Below are 24,442 nucleotides of genomic sequence, written 5' to 3' on the forward strand. Positions count from 1 at the left end.
CTCTCTCCTTGCCGCAGCCCCCATGTGTTTGCACCTCTGATTTTTGCTTTCTTTTTCCTTCTAGTTTCTATTTTAATTGTTGGATTATGCTTCTGAATATCTTTAATTAAGTTTCTGATTTTATTTAGTTATCTCTTTATTTCTTTTAATTCATGTTGCTGAGTTCAATTCGTTTATGCTTTTAATTTCCTTAAGTTTGCGTTTCTGATTTCCTTTAGCAAACATGAATTGGGATTTCATTATTTATTGTTGTTTCTGTTTTGTTTTATTTTATTTAATTATGTAGGTTAGTTATTTTATCTTGCATGTTAGTCGTAGGTTGATTAATGGATTCGTATGCTTTAACAAATCGTTTATCCGTCTCTTGGTCTGTTAGTTTGATGTTTGCACGTATTAAATTTCCACTATCTATTAGAACCCCCGTCACTAGTTGTTTGCATCCTTTGACTGGCCACCTTAGGGTAATTGCATCTAGTTTATCTGTTAGGTTTAGCTGTGAAATAGTCAAAGACACTAAACCACAAGTAACAAGGGAATAAGGGATTATTCTTGGTAGTGGGGTTGGGCGACCTCTATAAGGAAATAGTCAAAGCTTATATGTTGTGCATGTTTGACGTTCTCATAAAACTTAATGACTCCTGCATGGGTAACAGCTGCCTTACCTTGAACTAGGGAACATGTAGGTTAACTGGCTAAGGAAGGCCCAAGAAGCTCTTAGTTTATGCATTAGGAGAACAATGGCGAGAAAGTAACTAGCCAAACCTTTTTAGCTGTCAAACTTTAATATGTTGTGTTCAAATTAACTGTCATTAGCCTTGGATGGTTATTGCATGCTTATCTGATTTGAAACTGAAAACTTAACATTGCAAGATAGAATAAAGTGTGTGTGCGTGTGGTGATGTGTGCGTGTGTTCCATCTCTTCAAAACCCCCCATTTAGTTATTCTAGTGATTAATTGCATTGATTTACTGTATATTAACCATTCCATGTGGGATCGACCTCGTGCTTGTACGCTTTGCTACTGATGCGATTCGTGCACTTGCGAGTAAACTTAGAATGAGGTAATTGTTTATTTTGTTCTAAGAAAACACATCAACATCATGCAATCACAATTGAGTTTGTAGATATATATTTTTTTAAAAAGTTGTTTCGTCGGCCAAGCTACCAAATGGTCAGTAGAAAAAAGTTGGTACTAAACTGAAATGGTACAAAATTTATTTACAATTAGAAAAAGAGTTGGATTTGGTATTTAATCTCAACTCACCGTTTTTTATTACCATTTTGTGTTGCTCGAGTTTCTAAACCTATATGTTATTGTAGCATTTTGATAAGTGAGTTATGTAACAATTTAGTATTGAATAAAACACAAAGTATTTTCTCTATTTTCCTATTATCTAAGTAATTTTGCGAAATTAACAAGGCAATATGGAAAAATTTATTCTTAGCATTAATTCTAAGGTGAGAATCAACAAGTATAAAGGTAGATTGAGATTATGTGTTTAGGAGTGTAAATGAGTAGAGTTGAGAAGAATACTAAGGGCGTTCAAGCTCAGCTCAAATAAGCTCAAATGAAGCTTGAAGAGCTATGTTCAAACTCAGCTCAACGTGACTCATTTGTAGAACGAGCTTGAGCTTATGCTTGACTTGGCTCGACTCGGCTCATTTTTAAAATGAACTCACACTTTAGTGAATTTGACTTAGTAACAAATGATAAAAAAGAAAAGAAAGAAAATATAAGTTTAAATGGTATAATAGTTTGAATTTAATTTTTTCATGATATATAATTTATTTCAATATATTACTTATAAGATTTAAAAATCTAACCATTATGAGACAAGCTTTGATGCAAGTTGAGCTCGAACCAAGCTCCAGCTGTCTTATAAAAGTATATGAGATTACGAGCAGCTCCCAATTTTTGCGAGTCGAGTATTCAAATGCTCAACTTCGGCATGTTTTTCTAACAAGTGTAATATTTTGTTTGAGATCAGCTTATTCTTTTACATAAGAACCAAGCTCAAATGAGCCAAACACGAGTCAAACTTGAATTGTATCAAGCCAATTTATAACCCTATGTGTGTTCCTATCCTTTGAGCTCATTGCCCGTTGCTTCAGCATATGACATGATTTAAATTTAAGATGTACCATTTTTTCACTCATATCCTAGTGCCTGTTAAGCTTTTAATATTAAAGAATATTTTCATTTGGAGAGGTCTTTTTTTTTTTTTTTTTTTTTTTTTGTTGAGAGGTCTAATTGCAAAGGATTACCAAGTTTATTGGCTGAGTTGCAAAATTATGAAAAGCAAGGATGGATTCTCAAATACCAAAAATTAAATAAGCATTTAACAAGCAACCTAGCTACCAAGGGCACCATGCAAAAAGCCAACAAAGAAAAGGGGACAAGAGTAGTTTGTGGTCAATGATTCACATTTCTTGTCACAAAAATATAAATATATATAAAGCAATTATAATTGGGGACAAATCTAACACATGATATGTGTGATTATAACTTTTACGAATCTGGTTCTCTTTCAACTGCACCATTTTTCCAAGACCAATTCAGATACAACATTTTGGGGGATTTACCATCAGCTTGTCCCCTCGGACTCTTCGAACCACACCGTGCATAGAGATAAAGATAAAATAAAATAAAAAGCAAAATAAATCCAAAACTATTTAAGATGTATACAAAAGAAGAAAAAAATGGTTCAATCATCGATGTGATTCATTTAATCTTGTCAAGCAAAATATTCTACTATGATTTATTTCCAAATGCAATGTTAGGAAGTTTTATATATAAAATGTCAAAATAATTTGACACTTAATAGTAAATTCTACGCCACATAGTGTTTGTTTCTTTTATCATTTTTATATGTGAAATTGTTTTAACTTTAATGATAGAGCACGTATTCTCATATTTATGGATAAAAGAGTTTGACTGCTCCCATTTTTCTCAATAAGAAAAGTTGTGAGACTAATGAAGTAAAACTGTATTATTTCACAGTGATAACTGTGAGAAGATAATTTACCTTATTGAGAGCAGAGGCTCAGGAGATAATTTACTATTTGATCAACACTAGACCACTTTTTTAATTAATTAAGGAAGGTGGTCAGAAATTTTTATTAATAAAAATTCTTCTTTCTTCATAATCATCATTTCCCTAGTTTCATAATGCAACTGAGTTGAAAAAGTAGCTAACCACAAAAGCATTCTTGTGTGACTTTTGAGGACATAACCCTAAAAGCATAAAACCTATTCATTCTCCTTTTCATCCGCCAATGGTGGAATTCTATATTCATTATTGCAAATTGCATGCCATTATATTTAAGTCCTTATTATATATAGCCAATGATGTCCATGATTCTAATTCTAACCACTAGTTAAACATGGATGTGCAAAGCCTGCAAACAAACTAATGAATTAAAAATTCCAATATATCCCTGCCGGCCACTAAAGTTTCTAGCATTTTAATTTGTTAAACAAAAAACTAAAGATACTAACTATTGTTTGAACTGTTCAGAACCTACCTAATTGAAACTTGAAAGTGGTCATTTATTCAAATTTGGACCAACTCTGGAACTCAGTAATTTATAAGTAGTGAAGTACAAAGTTATGGTGTTATAGGTCACATAAGTGGATATTAATAGTTGGAATATAAGTTGGTGCATTACTCTTTGTTAAATTAATATTCTTCGACCTACATGATTTAATATTTAATATGTAGTTGGATTATAAATTAGATTATGAGGTGACCCAAATGAATAGTATGTCATATGGAATTATAGATTCTTACATACCTTTATGTGTTTGAAGAATATGTATTAGTGTCACAATCTCAAAATACAGTCATCCTATGTTACGGGTTATATTTTTATCTTCGGATATTGATGGATTTACCTTTCTTCTTTTAGGGTATAAAATTTTCACTATTATATTGTGAATGTATGACATCATCAGATGTACTGTTGAAATTCATATCTTTTATAAAAACAAACTTGTATGAATTACTCATCTGTTCACGAATTGCATGCAATAAGGCCAAGGTATTAAATTTTGTTTTTTAGGGTTTCGAAATCGAAACACATATTTAAAAAAATTTCGTGAAGATTTCAACGAAATTTCGGCGAAATTTACCAAAATTTATTGAAATTATCGAAAAAATTTTATTTTTTATTTTCTCCAACTTCATAAATTCACCAAAAATAGCTCGAGACTCCAAATAATTTACCGAAAAATTCTACGGACTCGTATTGATGAGTATTAATTTCTTATGACCTCAAAATAGCCAAATTACTTTCAGAAAAATTATGAAAAATCTTACTCTCATAATTTAATTTTGAAAAAAATAATAATCGCCAAACTCTTGAATTTTCCTTTTCTAAAATTCATTTCCACACAACTAAATTCTAGAATCACAACCAAAGGTCTAAGTTAGTTAAAATAAACTTAAAGAAATTTCTAATTCCTTAAAACAAACCTTAAAACAAGTTTGAAAAATTTAAGTAACAAAATTACCATAAACCAAAATTTGGGTTGTTACACTTAGTGAAGACAAAGCTTGGCTGGGTGAGAGGCATGGAAAAAGAGGAACGAAAGAAAAAAAAGAAAAAAGAGAGGGGTTTGGGGCCTTTGAGCAATTGGAAAGAAAAAAAAAAGGTTTAGGATTTCATTTAGTTATTTTAAACCCTAAACTCTAATACATTTCTATATAAAAAAATAATTAAAAATATTCTAAAGGGCCTAAAACCTAATATCCTAAAGAATATAGAGCATATAAGGTTTAATATATAAGTAATAAAGTATAAAAAGTATTAGGGTATATAGAGTATTAAGGTTTAGATTTTAGTGTATAATTAAATTATAGAGTATAAAGCATATACTAATTTTATTTATTCATTATATTAATTTTATTTAACAGTATTTACTCTAGTGCGCATTATATTCACTTTATATTACATGAAACCTACTATATAATTTGGTTTATTCAATATTTTTTATCAATTTAGTAGATAATATGTTAAATAAATATATGGTAAAGTTTCATTAAAAATTTACGTATTTGATAGTAATTTTCGTCTTATTTTTGTCAAAATTTAAAAATCTTTGAAATTCTATCGAAATTTTTTCGAAATTCGAAATTTAATTCCTTGCATAAGTCTATAAGACTATAACATGAACTGCTGTCATCATATGCTATCCATTACAAATAAAGAGCCCAAAGAAAGAAGAAAAAGAAAAACAAAATCATTTTGGTTTTTAGTTTTTATTTGTTTATTGCATATGTTATTTGGGCCTGTAAGGCCAAAACACTCAACTACAAGGCTACAAGCGATGGTAGAGGAAACGGGCTTGAATGGGTACTTGGTACCCATGCATAAGAGCAGGTGGTTGAAGAAAATGAGCCCAATTTTTGACCATTGTTAAGGATACATTTGCCGCCGTTTGATCACTATTTTGAGGCAAACATTTAACTCAAGATGACAATTGCAATAAAAGACTTAATGTTATAAATAGAGAGCAGTTTTGCTCACCTTCTTTTAACTCAGGTGTATGCTCACCTTCTATCTAAAATACTGCCACGTGTTTAAAAAACTAACCATGAGTTAAGTATTGTATTTAATTATTTATGATGTTATAATGATGAGAGAGAAAAATAATTTGACAACTCTTTTCTTATTTTATCCTTATCTTTTATTACTCAACTTTTTTATTTATCACCTGTTAATTTCTCTTTTCTCTTTTATTTAATTATTTCTAATAATTTTTACTTCTTTTGTTTTTTTGCACTTCTCTAGTACGCCTCTAGTACTCAAAAAATCACATCCATTTTTTTGGGTCTTCTCCTGTATACACATTTATCTATTTTTTTAATTAATTAAAAAATAAAATATTCTAACAACACATTTGCAATTCGAACAAAAAACTAATTTGCAAAGTTTAATCTAAAATGTTGGCCAAACAAAAATCTAAAACAACTCATTTACATACATAGAAAATCCAATAAAAAAGTTACATGAGTTAAAAAAAAAAAAATTATGTCGTTGCAACTATTCTTCTCTCTTCAAATGCTGCAACACCTTGGATTGACCTAAGAATTTGTTTGATCTGAAAAGGTCATGTATGAGACAAGAAAGAAGAATTCTTAGGAAAAAAAAAAAATGTGTTGTTGGATTATTTTTTTTAATTAATTAAAAAAGTAGATAAAAGGTGTATACATGAGAAGACCCAAAAAAATTGGATGTGATTTTTTGGGTACTAGAGGCATACTAGAAAAAAGTAAAAAAAAACAAAAAACAAAAATTATTAAATGCATGTGGTTTTTTAGATACTAGAGGCGTACTGGAGAATAGCAAAAAAACAAAAGAAGCAAAAATTATTAGAAATAATTAAATAAAAGAGAAAATAAAAATTAATAGGTAATAAAAAAGTGGAAAAAAGTTGAGTAATAAAATATAAGGATAAAAGTAGAAAAGAGTTGTCAAATTATTTTTCTCTCTCATCATTATAATATCATAAATAATTAAATACAATAGATTAACTCATGGTTAATTTTTTAAACACATGGCAGCATTTTAGATGGGAGGTGAGCATACACCTGAGTTAAAGGAGGTGAGCAAAACTGCTCTCTTATAAATATATGGATTAATGTGGATGGATGACCATCATAATGTCCATAAGTTACACATTTGAATGATTTGTAATCTATGCTCTAATGATCATATTTAGTGATTTATAACTTATGATTTATAGGCATTAGATTATTGTCTTCATCATTTATAAGCTTATAAATAGGCAGTCTAATGAGAAGAATAATAACACTTTGAATTTTCTTTATTTCCTCTTATACTCTCTCAATCTTTTATGTTATTATTTTCTTTAGTTTTATAACACTTGAGAAATTTCTTTTAATTTTGGTCTGGTTCTTGACTGATTTATATATATTCTCTAAATAATGGAGAATGTGTATAATTATGGCAGGGCAATAAAGCATCCATCTGGCAAGATTTTCTAATGGGGTCCTTGTAGTGTAATGTCTCCATTATAATTATGGCATCACCTTTTTTTTTTTTTTTTTGTGTAATAATTATGGTATCACCTTAAAGTCAAAGCAAGAATTAAAAAATTTCTAACTTTCAATTGAATGTGGTTGTCTTTTTCTTATTTTTGCTTTCCTATTACCCCACCCCCACTTCAGTGGATTTGACTCCACTAAATTCTTAAGACTTTAAGAGTGAAGTCAATTTAGTCAAAAATCTAAAATGAAGGCCTCATGTTTAATTGTCAACTAGGGAGGAAATGAGAAATAAAAATAAAAGAAAAAACAAAAGTCATAAAGTCATGAAGTCATCCCACACCAGTCACACAAACACAAACAGTAATTAAGATAAGAGTGAGTGTATATCCTTGTCCATCCACTGATCAATTCTTAAATCTTCATATATGAACTCATTTTGAGTCTTTTTTTTTTTTGGTTATGAAGTCATTTGAGTCTGATTTGTTTATACAGATAGAAAATATATCTGTCATATATTTGTCATATATATATTTGTTATATATATCTAGCTTCATATATGATATCACCTCATATCATATGCCAAATTAGTTCGTAATAAAAAATAAATAAAAAGTAATTATACCTCTAATATAATAAAAAAAAAAAAAAAGGGTTGTTATCCAAAAGTAAATGAAAAAAATAAAGTTAGGGCGTTTAAGTGAATTTTGAAAACTAAATGAAAATATTGATGAAATTGTAAGGTTCCTTAATTTTTAAACACGCCCCTAAGTTTTTTGACGTTTACAGTTTAAAGATAATCATCAATTTTTGTCAAATAAATTGATGGATTCTCAGAAGCTGAAGGTCGGAGTAAACCGTCTCTCTCTCTAGAAGGATGGGATTTTCCCGCGTCTTTGGTGCTCCATAAAAGCCACTGAAGAAAACCCACGAATCAAGTTTATTGTTAAAGTAAAACAAATAAGCAACAAAAGTGGGTAAAGTGCCAATAGTACACGCAAAAAGCCCAAAGGAAGCTCCCAAGTCCCAGTCCCAAGTGAATCTTCAAGCTGAAAATGGAGTTTTGCTGCCATTTGCTCTGACGGTACGTTCACGTAGACCCACCTGAATGTCAAAGCCACTTGTTTTAATTATTCACCCACCTTGTTATTTCACTCCACAAATTCTTCAAAAAAATCGTGCCCTTATTATACTGTGTTGGCTGGCAAATTTGAATCGCAGAGAGTTGCCATGGATAGACCTCCATCGCTAATTTTATCCCCTTTTCCTTCATTTTTGCTCTGTACGTTTTCTAACCCAGATAAGGAAGCACCCCAAAATTGGACCACTTCTCGGAAAACCTTTCACAGCCTTGAGTAGGTGACAGCCATGGTTGTCCTGAAGGTGAAGATTTTTTAAGAGAAAATTGTACAACTTTTGGGTTTTGGAAGAGAAGACGAAAAAAGAAAAGAAAGGAAAGGAGAAACTTTTTTTTTTTTTTTTTCAAAGGTGGACACGTGTCGAATGTTATGATTGCCTTTTGTGCTCATTCCTCTCAGCCACACTATCAAGAATGAATGGTTGAGATTCAATTTGTCGTGCAAATAGGTCCTGCCCGACGTCTCGCAGGTGAGCATGACTGATGTTCGAAAATGGAAGCCACTCTTCTTCTGAGCACAGCATGTGTTTCAGGCTCTCTAAAGCCAAAGCGTCTTTCTATTTTCTCCCATCAATCCCATCCCCTAAATCGAGCCGTAGCACGCAAGGTCACTCACTCTCTCTCTCTCTCTCTCTCTCTCTCTATTATGAACATACCATTTTGGGTTGTTTTCAGTTAATTAGCTAAACGTAGTTGTATTCACTTTAAAAGCAGAACAAGTACTACTATGTTTGTGAGATTAGGACTTTTATCTGAAGCAAGTTTTGATGCAACAAATGCCCAGAATTTATTTTCAGCACCTTTGCATCTTATAAAACACCAGCCGAGTCTTTATGGAATTTTCTTGATGTAGTGTAATTTGTGCCTTTGATAGTTGAAGAAAAGAGACTATTTTTCTCTTTATACTAAGCAAAGACTGTCATGTTTGTGTTAAAAAACATGCATTTTAGTGTAATGAACATCTTATTATATTTATTACTACTACTTCTAATATGTTTGCAGCTTATCTTAATATGTGTTTCCTATGCTTAAAGTTAGTTAAACATTACATTCACATGTTTATTTCTTAATAAAAACTACATGGGCTTGTAATTGTTTTATGTTTCTTGATGGATATTATCTGTGTTTGAATTTCTTTTATTTGGGGCCTGCTTAGAACAGATAATCCAGAAATGGAAGCAGGAAGGGTGTTTTGATGGCAAGGATAATTATGTAGATTGTGTGCCGCTAATACGAAGTTTAAGTAGACAAAAGATGCCCCATGTGGCTCAGGAGGTTTTACTTGAAGTTAAGTCGGATGGTCTTTTGCCTAGCAACTCCACTCTAGCTGCTTTAATGCTATGTCTTGCGAATAATGGCCTTTTCGCTCAAGCTGAGGCAATTTGGGACGAAATAATAAATAGTTCTTTTGTGCCTAGTATTCAGGTTGTTTCAGAGCTATTTGATGTTTATGGCAATGCAGGATGTTTTGAAAAAGTGAATGAAATTTTGGGCCAGATAAGTTCGAGGAATTTAAGTTTGTTTCCAGAGGTTTACTCAGTAGCTATCTCTTGCTTTGGGAAAGGAGGACAGCTTGACTTGATGGAAGATACATTGAAAGAAATGGTCTCAAGGGGTTTCCCAGTCGACTCTGCCACTGGTAATGCCTTTATTAGATACTACAGCATTTTTGGTTCTATAACTGAGATGGAGACTGCTTATGGCCGCCTTAAAAGGTCTAGGTTTCTAATAGAGGAAGAGGGAATCAGGGCAATGTCTTTTGTGTATTTAAATAAAAGGAAGTTTTACAGATTAGCTGAGTTCCTGAAGGATGTTGGTCTAGGTAGAAGGAACTTGGGAAATCTTTTATGGAACCTTTTGTTGCTATCCTATGCTGCCAATTTTAAGATGAAAAGCTTACAAAGAGAATTTATTAGAATGGTGGAAGCTGGATTCCTCCCTGATCTTACTACATTTAATATCCGTGCTCTGGCTTTTTCAAGAATGTCTCTACTCTGGGATCTCCATCTTAGCCTTGATCACATGAAACATGAGAAAGTTGTTCCTGATCTTGTGACTAGTGGCTGCGTTGTTGATGCATACTTGGATAGAAGACTCGGAAGAAATTTGTATTTTGCTTTAAACAAAATGAATTTGGATGATTCTCCACTAGTATTAACAGATCCATTTGTGTTTGAAGTTCTGGGAAAAGGGGATTTTCATGCAAGCTCAGAGGCATTTTTGGAGTTCCAGAGGCAGAGGGAATGGACTTATAGAAAGCTAATTTCAGTATATTTGAAAAAGCAATATCGAAGGAACCAGATCTTTTGGAATTACTGACTAGTGACCTCCACTTTGTGTAAAGAAATGTTTGACCATTTGTTGGAAAAGAATTATTGTCACTCATAATAGCATGACTATCAATTACAGTTCCATATTGATTGGACCAGAAAATGCATGTCTGTATACAAGATGGCGATTGCAGCTCAGATATACATTGGATTGTGCATGTGTATGTCTGTCTACTTTTGTTTATGTTCATAATGTTTTCCAGATCTCACAGATCTTATGATGTAGGGTCTTGTTGTTCAGGCTGAAATGAAGTTGGCTATTGTTGAGATGGATGATGTGCCAACATCATGCTAGAGGTGCTAACCGGAACTTATCAATGTTCAAATGGAATTCACTCAGACTCAAAGTAAACTGAGAGGATCACTAAATAAAGGTAAGAGTAGTGCTACTATTTCTTTTGAATTTCACATGCTGAAACTAATCTGTCATCCAAAACTAAGTCCGTTCATGTGTGTTCCCCTTTCTATTTACTGTAGTTTCTCTTTCGGTCTATTGGCTTTGATGCGTTTTCTTTGCTTCATATAAAGTATGAACTGCTATGGAACCTAAAGTAAAACAAACTGCTTATTCCGTTTTCAATTTTATATTTATTTGTAACTGAATATTGACCCTGCTAATGATGCTCAGAATCGAAGCTGTGAGTGCATTTTGTGTGTTGTTTTTCTTATTGTTTCCCCCTTTGCTTTCTTTGGAGTTTCATTGGCTTCAAAAGAATCCTTCTTAAATTAAGAGATAATACTGTCAGCTTTATTGCTTTCACAAGGAGCCTAATTGTCAGGCCAGAAAAAAAAAAAAAAAAAACAGCCTAAATGGTTGGAAAGTTGATGTTCATATATGATTTTTGCTTACTATATATTCTGGTAAAAAATTCTCTTGTGGAACATTAGACTACTTGTAAAAATTGACCTTAAATTAATATATATATATATATGGTCATACGGTAAGGCTAATATATAGGTGAGGGTGGTTTTGGTGTAGCTTTTAGTAATATTATGTGTGACAAGAGCAACAACTAGTTTACTTTTATAGTTAATAACAAATTCTGCTATTGCTTCAGTTTGTGGCATTATGTGTCTGCACTGAGATTTTTATGTCCAGTGCCTCTTGATTCCAATACAAGAAGTTTGGTTTCATGGTTGCAACTATTTTGTCATTAATGCAGCTATTAATTAACATTGAAGTTACGTATGTTCTGAAGATAATTGTTGTTCATATCCCAATAATTTAAGCTTTTTAGAATAGTGTTAAACCAACAAATAATATTGAGATATCACAACATGAGATTTTAAGTATGAGTCCCTACAAACAGTACTTTTTCTGTATGTACTTCGAGCAAATGTTGGTCCTGTATTTATCTGTATGTATGCCACTACTCCCCAATATGTATCCGATACTTCAAAGCTGATCTGACTATTAGCAAAGAAAAACTTCTAAATCCGAGAATCATTTTTCTCAGCAGAAGATGTGCTTGAGCGGCTCCTTGAGCTAGCATATTCAGATTGGGAGTCACTCATCACATCCTAAAGATAAGACAAAAAATAAAGTAGAAATAAGAATTCAAGAAAATATCCGAAAAACAATATTGCGAAGTTTTCACAGGTTATGTGAGCTGCAGTAAATATATAATTAAATAGGGAGTCTAGCATGAATTTTTTTTGGGACGTTTTGATCTTAATCTTGCTTGAAAGAATCATCTATGCAGTTGCAGTTATTTCAAGTGCAATTGTAAGTTAATGTAATGCAACTCACTTGTCTTGTGGAAATTGAGCTCTGACTTGGTGCGAATACTCCAGAACCACCACCATGCATGATGCCATTCATGCTATCTTCGGCGAGTGTTCTTAATCTATTAAGCTCAAGTAGTACAACATTCCCAAGATCCGGTCTGTCTTTTCGCCTCATTTCAGCACACTTTAAAGCTAGTTTGGCAAAGTTCAAGGCTTCATCAACTGGCCAGTCAGGAACAGCAGGGTCAAGCATCTCAACGAAAGTCCCCATTTCAATAGCCCGCCCGACGTGATGAGTCAAAGCCATTGGTGGCTTGGCTGTTATTAGTTGTAGGAGCATGACTCCAAGTGAGTAGATATCAGATTTTATTCCAAGCATGCCGGTTTGCTGATACTCTGGGTCGATGTAACAGAATGTTCCGGCTGTTGATGTCATGCGATATTGAGTGACAGAGTCGGCCACTGATGGAGGGACAAGCCTAGCCAAACCTACGTCACTAATCTTGCTGACATAGTTATGGTCTAGCAAAATGTTGCCTGGTTTTAGGTCTCGGTGTACAAGGGGTTCCGGCTTGGTCTGATGAAGGAACAAAAGTCCCGTGCCAACTTCTGCTGCGATTCGGAACCTTAGCTGCCAAGGAATAACTGGGCTGTTACCTCGCCGGAAGAGACGGTCTTCTAAACTCCCATTACTCATGTACTCATAGACCAGACAACCATACTCTGGGCAGGCTCCAAGAAGGAGAACCATGTTTGGATGCCGTATGCGGCTCAATACTTGAACCTGCATAATTAAGAGCATTTAGATGTATCTACAATAATACATGATCAATAAAAATGGCTTAGAAAGATAGAAATGTATGAGCTATGAGAGTAAGAAGTACCAATAATCCTAGCATTTCTATTTGAACTATTAGGACTTCAGAGGGTTAGCAGATTGGTATTGATTATTAGGATTTCAGAGTTACCTGAAATTACTATTAGAAGAATTGACTCAAGTCTTTGTTTGATGCATGACCAACTTCCTAAGCCAGAGTTTTTTTCATATTCTTTTTCCTTTTTTTGTTCGTAATAGTTTTTGTAATACTTATGTTCCTCTTTATATCACAAGAAAGTCATTAGACCAGGCTGCTTTGTTTTCAAACAATATGTTCCCAATTTTGGCAACAACGTGAAAGTTCAATACTCAATTCTGTCAGATTCAAGGTAGATTTGAGATGGGAGTTGCCTAGTATTACTATTTGCTCTTGATATGTTATTTATATTTGAAGATAATAGTTGAAATTTGATGATATGCAAAGTCACGAACCTCCTGCTGGAACTGTGACCGCCCTTGAGCTGCATCTGGACGTAGAATTTTTATTGCCACTGGTGTGTGGTCTAGTTCACCTCTGTAAACTGGCCCATAGCCTCCTTCCCCAATCTTGTGAACGCTTGAAAAATTATTTGTTGCTACTTCAATCTCGTCAATTGTGTATTTCCTGTACCTGATCTCATATGTTGTTGCTTGTAGTGCCTTCTTCCTCTCTTCAGCTTCTTTGAAGGCTTTCAATTCTGCTTTCCTCCTCTTCTGTGCTTCCATTTCTGCCATCCTTTGGGCTGCATCTGCAGCCTCAATGGCTGCCTTACATTTTTCTCTCTCCTTCTCTGCAAGTTGCAATGCAGCTTGTTGAGCTAGTCGTGCCTCTTCTAATCTATGTTCTTCTTCCAATTTCCATCGGTTAAGTTCTGTTGCCTGTGATGATATGTTATTAGAATTTGCACTCGAATAGTTGTTCTAAACCCAATATTGTATTTCATTAAAATGAATTCATCTCTTTATGTGTATGGTTATATATGTAGTTTTGTCATTTCAGCTGTTGCAAGATACAATTAGCTTGCCTGTGCTTGCACTGTTAGGAATCATAAGAGGCATAAGATTCACTATGTGACACTATATGAAGTATCCCTTTGGTGTGTGTGTGTGTGTGTCTGTGAGAGAGAGATATATGCAGGGTCAACTTTATCATTTAGGCTTACCAGATGATCATTCTCAAGCCTCGTTTGGATGTTCAAGGCTGCGTTGTAAAAATGTGGAGGTGGAGAGGTCATATGAACAGTGTTTGATAGAATGATGAAAAAGGACTCTACCCTTACATGGTTAATTTTTAGAAAATTAAATGTATCCAAAATTGAAATATAGAGATGATTCTAAAACTTGAACAGAGTCTATGCTCAAAGTAAGGGTTCGCATCAATACCTTCTGTTTTGCCATGAGTGCCTCCCTGCAGGCCGCACTGTACATGTCCATTGTTTGCTTTAGCTCTAGCCTGAGCCTCCTCATCTCAGCTTCCACATCATCCTATTATTTTCAAGGCAATTAAGTATTAATACTCTGAACTATTTCTGTATGTATGTATGTTACTGTATAAATGTGTGTTTTTATGCATCATGACATGAAAATCACTCAAAACTAATAGCATTTATTGGTCATTTTCAGGAACAATATGTGAACATCTAAACTGGCTCAAATTAAGAATCTATGGTATATTAGCTTCTGACAACAAGTTTATAGTTTGAGGCATGCTCCCAAGCTTGTAGGTTGGTGGTGCTTCCAAGATTACTATGCTGGAAATTTGTCTTACCATATGGTGTGAATGTGATGACCAATGATTCTGACTTTCAGTTGAGAATGACAACGATTCATGTTGTGAAGAGATCATGTCAATAAACTTGCTTCCTGAGTAAGATGGCATAGAGCTTCTATGGTCCAACTCTGAGCTGATTGAAAGTCGAGGTCCTGATTCAAAACTATCATATAAAGAAGGAAACATGTGATCCGTGCTTGGCCTTGCCTCACTCACATATGATATATCAGTCTCCGGCGAGAGCTCATATGATTTGTTACTTGAAGCTTTTCCTCTTGTGAAGGGTGACCTGTATTGTTTTATTAGGTTAGTCCTCCCATTAATTGTGTATTCACACACTCACTTTCGGCATTGTACTTGTTTCACATAAATATATAGGCTTTTAGAATCCTTTAAACACATTGAAATGAAACTTCATGTGGAGAACGCCTGTGTAAGCTTTGCCCATTTACAATACAAATAGTGCTTGAATGAGAGTAGACAGACATTTCTAAATGAAAGTTCACACCGACAAAACATTGATCATTTAAATCTTAATATCATCCGTAATTAATTAATTTTAGCATCACTATCTAGATCTCCTCTCCCAAATAATCAATGTGTATGAGCTTACTTGATTTCATCATGGTCATCTAGATGGCTACGGGGTGCTGAGTGTGTCCTCTCTGATGCTGTATCAATCAAAGAAACTTGAGTGAGTAATGACAGATCTCATACATATGAGGTGTGAAATAACATGATGCTAGAAGTACAGAAACAAGCAAACCTCTGTGGTGATGGTGGCGCTTGAAATGTGTATCATGTCGTTCAGGAACTTTGCTGTGTTGGTTCTGTAATAGATTACGTGAGGGAGATTTCGGGGGTAGTGAAACGGTAGCTGATCTGGTATAATTGATCTTTCCTTTGCCAATGACATACACAGTGCAAAAATCTGGTGCCCCTTTTGACACGGTGCTAGGAACATCAAACATTTTGAATCTGTTTCAAGATTGGTGTAATTAGGATGCATGTATAATTGCTCTCTTCCAAGAACTAAGGTATGGCACTGATTGTTTCACTGTTAAGGTTATTTTACAAAGTGCAGACCCTAATCTCAAATAGATTTCTCAAACCATCAAAATTTTGTTGGCACAAATTGAGTCTGTCTAACCTTCCATGTACTAAGAAGTTCATGGAAGGAAATATGAAGAACTGGTTATTTTTCACTTGATATTATGTTCTAGAACTAAGAATGCAGGAGACTCCAGTACATTGGTACTATCTATTTTAATGTTAATGCTTATTCTGTGTGATACTTTTTTTGCTGATAAATGGTGTTACTGTGTTAGGGTGGTGCATATAAACTGAAAGGTTACTTGGATGAGAAGTCAGAAATCAGTACCTGAGAAGGCCGCTTCTTGAAGGTGCACCAAGTACTAAAATTTCAACTGAATTGGCATTAACATAGTTGATCAGTGCTTTTGATATGTCAGTATCCTCGATTATGACTTCATGGCATTTTATCTGTTGCAGAGATCAAATCATAAGGAGAAGAATTTCTGTTGTGAAACAAAATTGATAATAGATAAAGAAGCACAACTCACATATTTTTTTGTGCAAAAGCAGCGGAATGGAAGAAACAACTCTCTGGCTTGAGCATCAAATTGGCTTTTGCACTCTGTTGCAGCCTTCTCGGTAGCTTCAGAGATGGAAACCGTTTCCCCGCCTGCACCAAAATATGAGAAAAACAGAGGAAAAATGGGGGGACTGATGAGAAAAGAGAGCCAAGCTACTATACTTTAATTATAAGGATATGAAATTGGTGGGTGTTTCACACACAACTGAATTGTTAAATTATGTAAATCACCATCATCTATGCATTAGGGATACACATACACACATGCGCACACACACACACACAGAGACATATATATATTGTCCTCTTGTCAGATTTTGATTACATAATTGATTTGGTGACTTTTGACTGAATATGTGGTCCAAATTCAGAGTGTGCTAAGATAATATTGCCTCATATGTACACATACACATGCCGCCTCTTGAATCCACAAGTGGACGCTCTCGAATGTAGCTGCCCATTGATCCGCAAAGTAACGTGATCAGTCGGTAGTTGTTACTCTTTAGACTGTAGGTTTTAACTCTTGGGTTTTGAGGGTATCATCCAAAACCAAACTTGAATGTTGAAACCTAAAATTTTAGCTTGAACTACAATTTGATCTACACCCTAAAGTAATCAACCATATTGTGACAAAAAACTACCAAAAAAATAACAAGACAAAAGTCTTGGCGGATTGATTTGGGCTGGAAGAAATTTAAAAAGTTTTTCCGTGCCGATTGATCCACACCTACTTGCAGATAAATCGGTGTTGCATCTGAAACTTAAAGAACTTCTGGGCGACCACTTAAGAAGCTTTCTTTACCTATACATATAATGTAGAGAGAGAGGGAGAGAGATATTTACTGTGGCTATGGCTGTGGCTGTGGTTGTGGCTGTGGTTGTGGCTGGAAATGTGATTAACATGGAGTAGGGTGAGACTTTGGCCCCTGGTAAGAAGATGTTCAAGAGTCCATTTGATAGCATATTGACTTCCTTTGTCCTTGTCTACTGCCATTGTCACCGCATCTGCACTCATCTTTGCTTGCCCCCGCTAGCCCAAAAAAATGTCTCAAGACTCTCAGAGTTAGAGAAAGCCACAATGAAGAACCTCAATATGCTTGCTACCCTTTTATTCTCTCCTTGGAATACCTCCTATGACCCTTCTATGACCCTAGCAAAATGCCAATGCCTTGTGCTATTCTCTCTAAAACCAATTACCTGCACCACCCTTGATTTTTTTTTTCTCTCTCTCTCTCTCTCTCTCTCTCTCTCTCAATGTCTCAGACTCTCAGAATTAAACAAACCCACATTGAAGAACCTCAATATGCTTGGTACCCTCTTATGTCTCCTTGGAAAGGTTGAATACCTTCTTTGACCCTAACAAACCACCACTTGGCACAATAACGTACTGTGCTGTTCTCTGAAAAAACCAATTACCTCCCCCACCCTCTATTTGTTATCTCTCTCTCTCTCTCTCTCAATCTTCTAAAGCTATAGGAAACGGTAGTATTACCAAATTCCCTAACTGTTGTATTGAGTACAATGTCTCTGCTTCTCAAATAGGCTTAACAGTAGATAATCACATATACCAACATTCTCACATTGGTGAGCAGTTGTATGCCATACCAACATTCTCTAACGTTTACGTACTGACCTTCCAAAATTAGCTAACTTGCATGCCGGCCCTATGATAGCACAAAATCTATAAGTTGACAATTCAACCGACATTTTTGTGTGTGCGCATTTTCATGATTCTAGACTTCTTGACAGCAAAGCTATATATAGCCTAACAAGAAAAATTTGTGTAGGATTTTCATATCATGTCATGGAGTTCATCCGGTATATGTTAATGTTTTTGTAATAAAATAACAACATTTAAAGCTGTATTTTGCATTTCCAATACATGCATCTATTGGAAATGGAAAACTTCATCCAATTTAACAAAAAAAAAAAAAATCCTTTCATTTTACTATATGCCTTCCTTTGGTTGGATTAGACCCACCAGTGTCACTACATGAGCATGTTGACCTAATACGATGGTCCTATACAACTTTTTCTTGTTATACATAGACTAGAAGGCAATAGCAGTCCCCCAATGTAAACAATTTTTTTTTTTTGGTCAACAAACAATGTAAACAAAATTCATCTTCATATATTATTAGCAATACATGATAATGGTTAAACCCTCCAGGTAGTTGTAAACAAAATTCATCTTTATTTTGCTAATAACAATTAGTAATTGTTATTAGCAAGACATATGATAATTCCCTAAAAATTTAAATTATTAGGGAATGAATGAGCAATATTTGCAAAACAACAAAAAAGTGAGTTAGACAATCACAGCTTCTATGCATATTAGACAATCATTAGATCTCAAAATTTTAAACTAAATAATAATAATACGAATTAACCAATTAATCCTTACTTTTCCCAATAAGACGTGATGGGCCTCTTAGTTGTAATTAATAGTGACATATATAGAATATTATTTTTTTTATCCAAAAGGGATTAATTTGGAACCTTCAAGACATAAGAATTGAGATTTCATAACTTTAAGCCAGTCAATCGATGGGGTAGGTACCGTAGGTGCCAATCGACCAGCGAGTGCAAATATTTTTATTAATTTTTTATTTTTCTTGTATCTTTATATTTTGGAGTAAATTTGGGCTTAATTAAGTATGTTTAAGTATGATTTAAAGGACTTACGAGTTAAAAATTAGAAATAATATTTTTTATTGGGGATATATAATATAACTACAATATTGAATTTGGGCTTTATATTGTAGTTGCTCGCCAATTGAAATGTGCTATCCTTAAAATTCTAAAAACAATGTGTATCAAATTATGAGCATATTAAAAAGTTGTCAGACCCTCATTATTATAAGGTCTCATTTAAAGCATATGATTGAACTGAATTGGTTAAATGACTAGATACCTGTATATTTAAGAAATAAGCTTCAACCCGAATTTGTAATTAACTTGGTACTCATAGCTTTTATATAAAAAGAAAAGAAAAAAAGTGGCTCCAATTCACTCGCTGATCACTCACCCAATCCCTCTCACAATCTCAACCCTATACTGAATACCTAGCTAAACGTGAAGGGCCCAAACCCTGGTGCTGACATCACCCATCACCAAATTTAGAATGTGGCAGATTTTTCCGGCTTGTGTCTAAATATTGCAAGTAATATATCTATTAGTTTCTAAATTTAGTTTTAAAAATTTGTAATGACATCTTCGTAATTCTGGTATTTTGATGACATTTTAAAACATGTTGCATGTTGACTATTCAACTATGGATGGTATTCTAAACATTTTCTTTTGGCTTGGATTCTAAACATGTTAATTCTTAATGATCACATTGTATCCTAACCAAACATAATGCTGCAAGAATCTCAACATAATGCTAAAAAGACTACATATATAACTAGTAACTTATTAATTAGTTTTTTTAAATTAATTAATAGCTATCATTCATGACATTTGAACTCAGAATTTTTTTCCACAAAAAAAAAAAATTTTACCACATACTAAACCAAATGGTCATTGACAATACGTAATTAGTTTTTTTGAATACAAACAAAAGAAAAAAAGAGAAAACAATTGAAATAATAATATACAGGCCATTGTAAATCTTGTTGAAACAAAGTTCAACTAAAATATTGAAAAGTAAAAGTAAAATAGAAATAAAACAACAAAGATATGAAGTAAGCTTTGGTATCTGGTCATTAATTGGGACTGGCGTAAAGCATCCAAGACCTTATTCTTCTCCTCATAAGCCTGTTTTAGAGCTTTGAATAACTGTTCTGCCTGCACTCTCTTTTGCACCTCTTCCTCAGCAAACCTCTGGGCTGCTTCAGCTGCCAAAATTGCTGCCTTTGACTTTGCTTTTTCCTCCTCCATAGCTGCCACAGTTGCTTCTAAGGCCTGTTGTGTGTCTTTTAGCCTTAGCTCTTCTTTCATTGTCCACTCTTGGACCTCAATAGCCTATATTGAATGAATAAGATGATATAGTAGTACTGCAACTTTGGATAATTATTGAAAAATTATAGTATAATGATAGATAATGCAACAGGTTCATGAATTAGGATACAATTATACACCAGGTAAACATAAATATCAGTTATTATTTTAAATTAACATAAATAAATAAAAATAAACAAGGGCAAGAGTTGAAACATACATACTGTTGAAAAAGCCGTATAAATAAATAAGGCAATGCGATATATTCTCACTCTCCACAAACTTCATGCACTCTTTATGTGAGTGAATGAGAAATAATAAGATATTAATTTCGGAGTATACTGGACAAACTAAGATTGCAAATAGAAGTTTTCATATAAAAATATATATATGCTGAAAAGTGGAACACAATGAAAATTTCTAATTGTTAGGATCCTAGCTAAAAGAATAATTTTTTTTTAATCATATTAATCGTTGATCACTTCTCTCGCATAATGTTGGACCCAACTTTTTAAGTGATGTAATGTAGTGCACGTAGTATTAGCAAATTTTTTTAAATGTTATGGGCGTTTGTAGAGAACATTTATATATACTCGAGCTCTAGATCGAGTTTATGCCCACTCACCCATTATTGTTTGGTTAAAAAAAGAAAGAAAAGAAAACTTGATTGAATGCTAGCTCTAGTGCTAATTAGTAGGCTAGCTAGTAGCTATAGGAATTAGATTGTGGGTTCTAGCTAAGACCTTCTGTTTAGCTGCCGCTGCTTCTTTGGAGGCTGCATGGTACATCTCCATTGTTTGCTCTAGCTCCATTCTAAGCCCTTTTATCTCATCTTCCATATCTTTCTGCAATTCACACCAATTCACATATATGCATGCCCAAATTAATTAAATTCACATTTAAATGATGACTGGTACAAAAATCTAAAGATCACTGGTACAAAATATTTAGTGATCGTTGGTACACTATAAAATTTCTAATTGTTAGGATCCTAGCTAAAAGAATAAATTTTTTGTATTACATTTACTGATGATATTGTTGATCACATCTAGCTCTCACATAATGTTGGACCCCACCTATGCAAGTGGATTTCTCCTTTATAAGTGATGTGATCATAATCAATAGAGAGAAATGCTAGTTATTTTCTCTTTTGTGCTTTATCTCTTCTACTACAGTATAATGTTATGATTAGAACCGTTCATTTTATCATCCTTAATTTAAAGATCATGTATGCAAAAAAAGAAATAACTAAATCGCAAATCGTTTAGTCATTTAGTAGTTATCAAATAAATAGACGGTTTTGGTAACAATTAGTGTAACGTCTATTTATTTGATAACAGTTAGATGACTAAACGATTTTCAATTTGGTTAATTTTTTGTAAAAATATCTTTAAAGGATGATCTAGAAAATAAATGGTCCCGATCAATAAATTACACTGCAAAATTGATATGAGAAGAGAGAAGGCATAAAGAGAAGACAGCTAGCATTTCTCATCTATAAATATAGTTTGATCATGTAGCATTAATAGTAAATCTTTTTTTATGCTAAAAGCAAAACTTAATTGAATGGTAGCCGTAGCTAGCTTAGTAGTTTTAGGATTTATAGGAATAATTAGATCGTGGGTTCAGCTAAGACCTGTTCTTCTGTAACTGCTTCTTTGCAGGCTGCATGGTACATCTCTATTGTTTGCTTCAGCTCCATTCTAAGCGTTTTCATCTCATCTTCCATATCTTCCTGCAATTCACACCAATTCACATGCATGCCCATATTAATTAATTAAGTCCGCAATCAAATGATCTTTCAAAAAAAAAAATTAAAAATATATTCCTGCAATTCACACCAAATCATATCATTTCACGTGACAAATTAAAATTATTCCTTCAAATGACTTATTACCAGTACAGTCTGTTCTTGCAGAGTGTTAAGGTTAATACTACTGTCGAGATCTGAAGATCCGTTAGCTCCAAAATTGTGGTAGAAAGAATATGGCATGCTATCAGTACTTGGTCTTCCTGCGCTTACAAAAGAGAAGTCATGCTCAGCCACTGAGACCTCATCATATGCTCTGTTACAAAAGAAAAAAAAAAGGGTTTATATATGTTTTTGGATTGGATAGGTGACAAAGCAAACATATTTGACCCTACAAGAAGCAACCAAGGCAGAGTAGTAGTTAGTGGCCAAAAAAGGCAGAGCATGAACCAAATTAATCAATTAATAGTTTAATGAGTCGAGTAATGATGTTCTGTCCGTGCCATACTAGTATTAAATCAACAGTCATATAATTCACAGTACAATATAACATGCTAGAGCTTTAATTTATAAAAGTTTACGTGTGAGATTCTGCTTTGCTAAAGTTAGGCGCCCTCTCGGCTGCTGGCATGGCTGGTACTGGGCGAGAGGCAGCACGCATTCCGCACGCCTTTCCTTTGAAGATGGTGTATACACTGCAGAAATCTGGCGCCCACTTTAGCACACTACTTGGAATATCATTTGTCTTAAATAGCCTGATTCAAAACGATCAATCCCCGAGACTATTTCATGTTAGATAATTACTAGACTTCGAAGATTTAAACTATTAAAAAGATAAACCATCAATATATATCAAGCTAGCTAACAGTACTTCTATGGTGGAGGCATATATAATTGCATCACACACACACACACAAAAGCAATTGGTAATGGTAGCTATAGCCTGTATAAACCTTGCAAGCCCAGTCTTGGATGAAGCACCAAGAAGAAAACTCTCAACGCCATTGCGGGAAATGTATTCAATTAACGCCCTGGCCACATCTTGATCCTCCAGTACAGCAATCTCATGATTTACCTGGTGCACAAATTATCAACTACAACTACTTATTTGTAACTTTAAATATTTAAATACTTCTAATTTTCTATATATGTATGTATATATATATATATGTGTGTGTATACGCATCGAAGTTGAAAAACCCACATTTTTGCGCATACAATAGCCACGAAATGGAAGTAATATGTCCAAGACTTGAGAATGATCTGCTTGGCTTTCAATTGGTGTGTTGTGCCCTTCGCCAATCAGAAAGCAAAATTTGTGAAACTTGCATGTCAGAGGAAAAATATCTTGACTGTGAATCAGATCACGCATTCCATTTTAGCTAGCACTTATCATTAAGTAATATTAGATGTATCACATTGTATATATACTACATCTCTGATAGAGTTTTGTGCCACATTTTAATATCCAATAGATGTGGAACTCACTTTTATTGGAGATGTGGTATATATGACTTTGATTCATTACTCATACAAATGAGTTTCCCTTCTTTTCAAAATATGATACAAATGATTTTATTTTTATTATTTATAATTAGACAACACATGTCAAATTTTTTTATTTTTTGGCTATATATAGTATTTTTGTGTGGAAGAAAATATGGTTATGATTCATAGTCTGACAATATAAATGTGAGAAACAACGTACCAGAAGGAGAGGGATTGGAAGATGGGAATCTTTGAATAACATGTACAAGCTTGACAATATGGTCGCTACGATAGACAAGATGATCAATAGCAAATTTCAAAGCACTTTGGCTGGCTTTGTTTCTTTCTACTGCCACTGCTATTGTCCGTTCTCCTTCCCTTCTTTCTCCATTTCCATCACCATTACCCCCTCGCATTCTCTCTCTCTCTCTCTCTCTCTCTCTCTCTCTCTCTCTCTCTCTCTCTCTCTCTCTCTCTCTCTCTCTCTCTCTCTCTCTCTCTCCTAATGAATTAACTAAGCTGATGCAGCTATAAAACTGTACATGAGATCATTCTATGGACTCATATTCAAGAACTTCACACAGACGACAAAGGAAAAATAAATAAGATCTTTGAATTAGAGAATAGAAAATCATGCATTGATTAAAAGCTCTCTCACATCTCTCTACCTTCAGTTCTTCAACTGCCCGAATGCTTATGAGCCATAGAACTCAATTATTAAAACTAATAGAAGTTAATTAAAACCAACATTAAATCAGTTCAGAGCTAACCAATTAGTCCACCAGCAAGATTAACTAATTAATAATTAGAAATC

At 33.8% G+C, this 24,442-nt stretch overlaps 3 protein-coding genes across 6 annotated transcripts; 1 reads left to right on the forward strand and 2 right to left on the reverse strand.

Moving 5' to 3' along the window:
- Positions 1–7,862: 7,862 nt before the first annotated feature.
- On the forward strand, positions 7,863–15,009 carry LOC147293645 (Pentatricopeptide repeat (PPR) superfamily protein). Of its 4 annotated transcripts, none has more exons than XM_086231377.1 (4): positions 7,863–8,755; positions 9,310–10,852; positions 14,686–14,786; positions 14,872–15,009. In XM_086231377.1, the coding sequence occupies exons 1-2, from the start codon at positions 8,642–8,644 to the stop codon at positions 10,465–10,467; spliced, it is 1,272 nt and encodes a 423-aa protein (XP_086087503.1). In that variant the 5' UTR covers positions 7,863–8,641; the 3' UTR covers positions 10,468–10,852; positions 14,686–14,786; positions 14,872–15,009. The 4 variants fall into 4 exon arrangements, with proteins under 4 accessions (XP_086087503.1, XP_086087507.1, XP_086087504.1 ...); XM_086231381.1 differs by lacking the exon at positions 14,872–15,009 and having other exon boundaries at positions 9,310–10,639; positions 10,720–10,852; positions 14,686–14,821; XM_086231378.1 differs by lacking the exon at positions 14,872–15,009 and having other exon boundaries at positions 7,863–8,094; positions 8,311–8,755; positions 14,686–14,821.
- Positions 10,859–16,909, reverse strand: LOC147293646 (U-box domain-containing protein 35-like). The gene is made up of 9 exons (XM_086231099.1): positions 16,860–16,909; positions 16,417–16,609; positions 16,215–16,336; positions 15,524–15,811; positions 15,286–15,323; positions 14,831–15,171; positions 14,446–14,547; positions 13,516–13,941; positions 10,859–12,990 (listed from the first exon to the last, which is right to left on the reverse strand). The coding sequence occupies exons 1-9, from the start codon at positions 16,907–16,909 to the stop codon at positions 12,193–12,195; spliced, it is 2,358 nt and encodes a 785-aa protein (XP_086087225.1). The 3' UTR covers positions 10,859–12,192.
- Positions 16,910–20,081: 3,172 nt separating this feature from the next.
- Positions 20,082–24,044, reverse strand: LOC147293647 (uncharacterized). Its single transcript, XM_086231100.1, has 8 exons — positions 23,849–24,044; positions 23,345–23,433; positions 23,094–23,215; positions 22,722–22,895; positions 22,288–22,456; positions 22,027–22,125; positions 21,134–21,235; positions 20,082–20,414 (listed from the first exon to the last, which is right to left on the reverse strand). The coding sequence occupies exons 1-8, from the start codon at positions 24,042–24,044 to the stop codon at positions 20,082–20,084; spliced, it is 1,284 nt and encodes a 427-aa protein (XP_086087226.1).
- Positions 24,045–24,442: the final 398 nt, after the last annotated feature.

The sequence above is a fragment of the Dryas octopetala genome, chromosome 2 (genome assembly GCF_963921425.1).
Source record: "Dryas octopetala chromosome 2, drDryOcto1.1, whole genome shotgun sequence".
NCBI lineage: Eukaryota > Viridiplantae > Streptophyta > Magnoliopsida > Rosales > Rosaceae > Dryas > Dryas octopetala.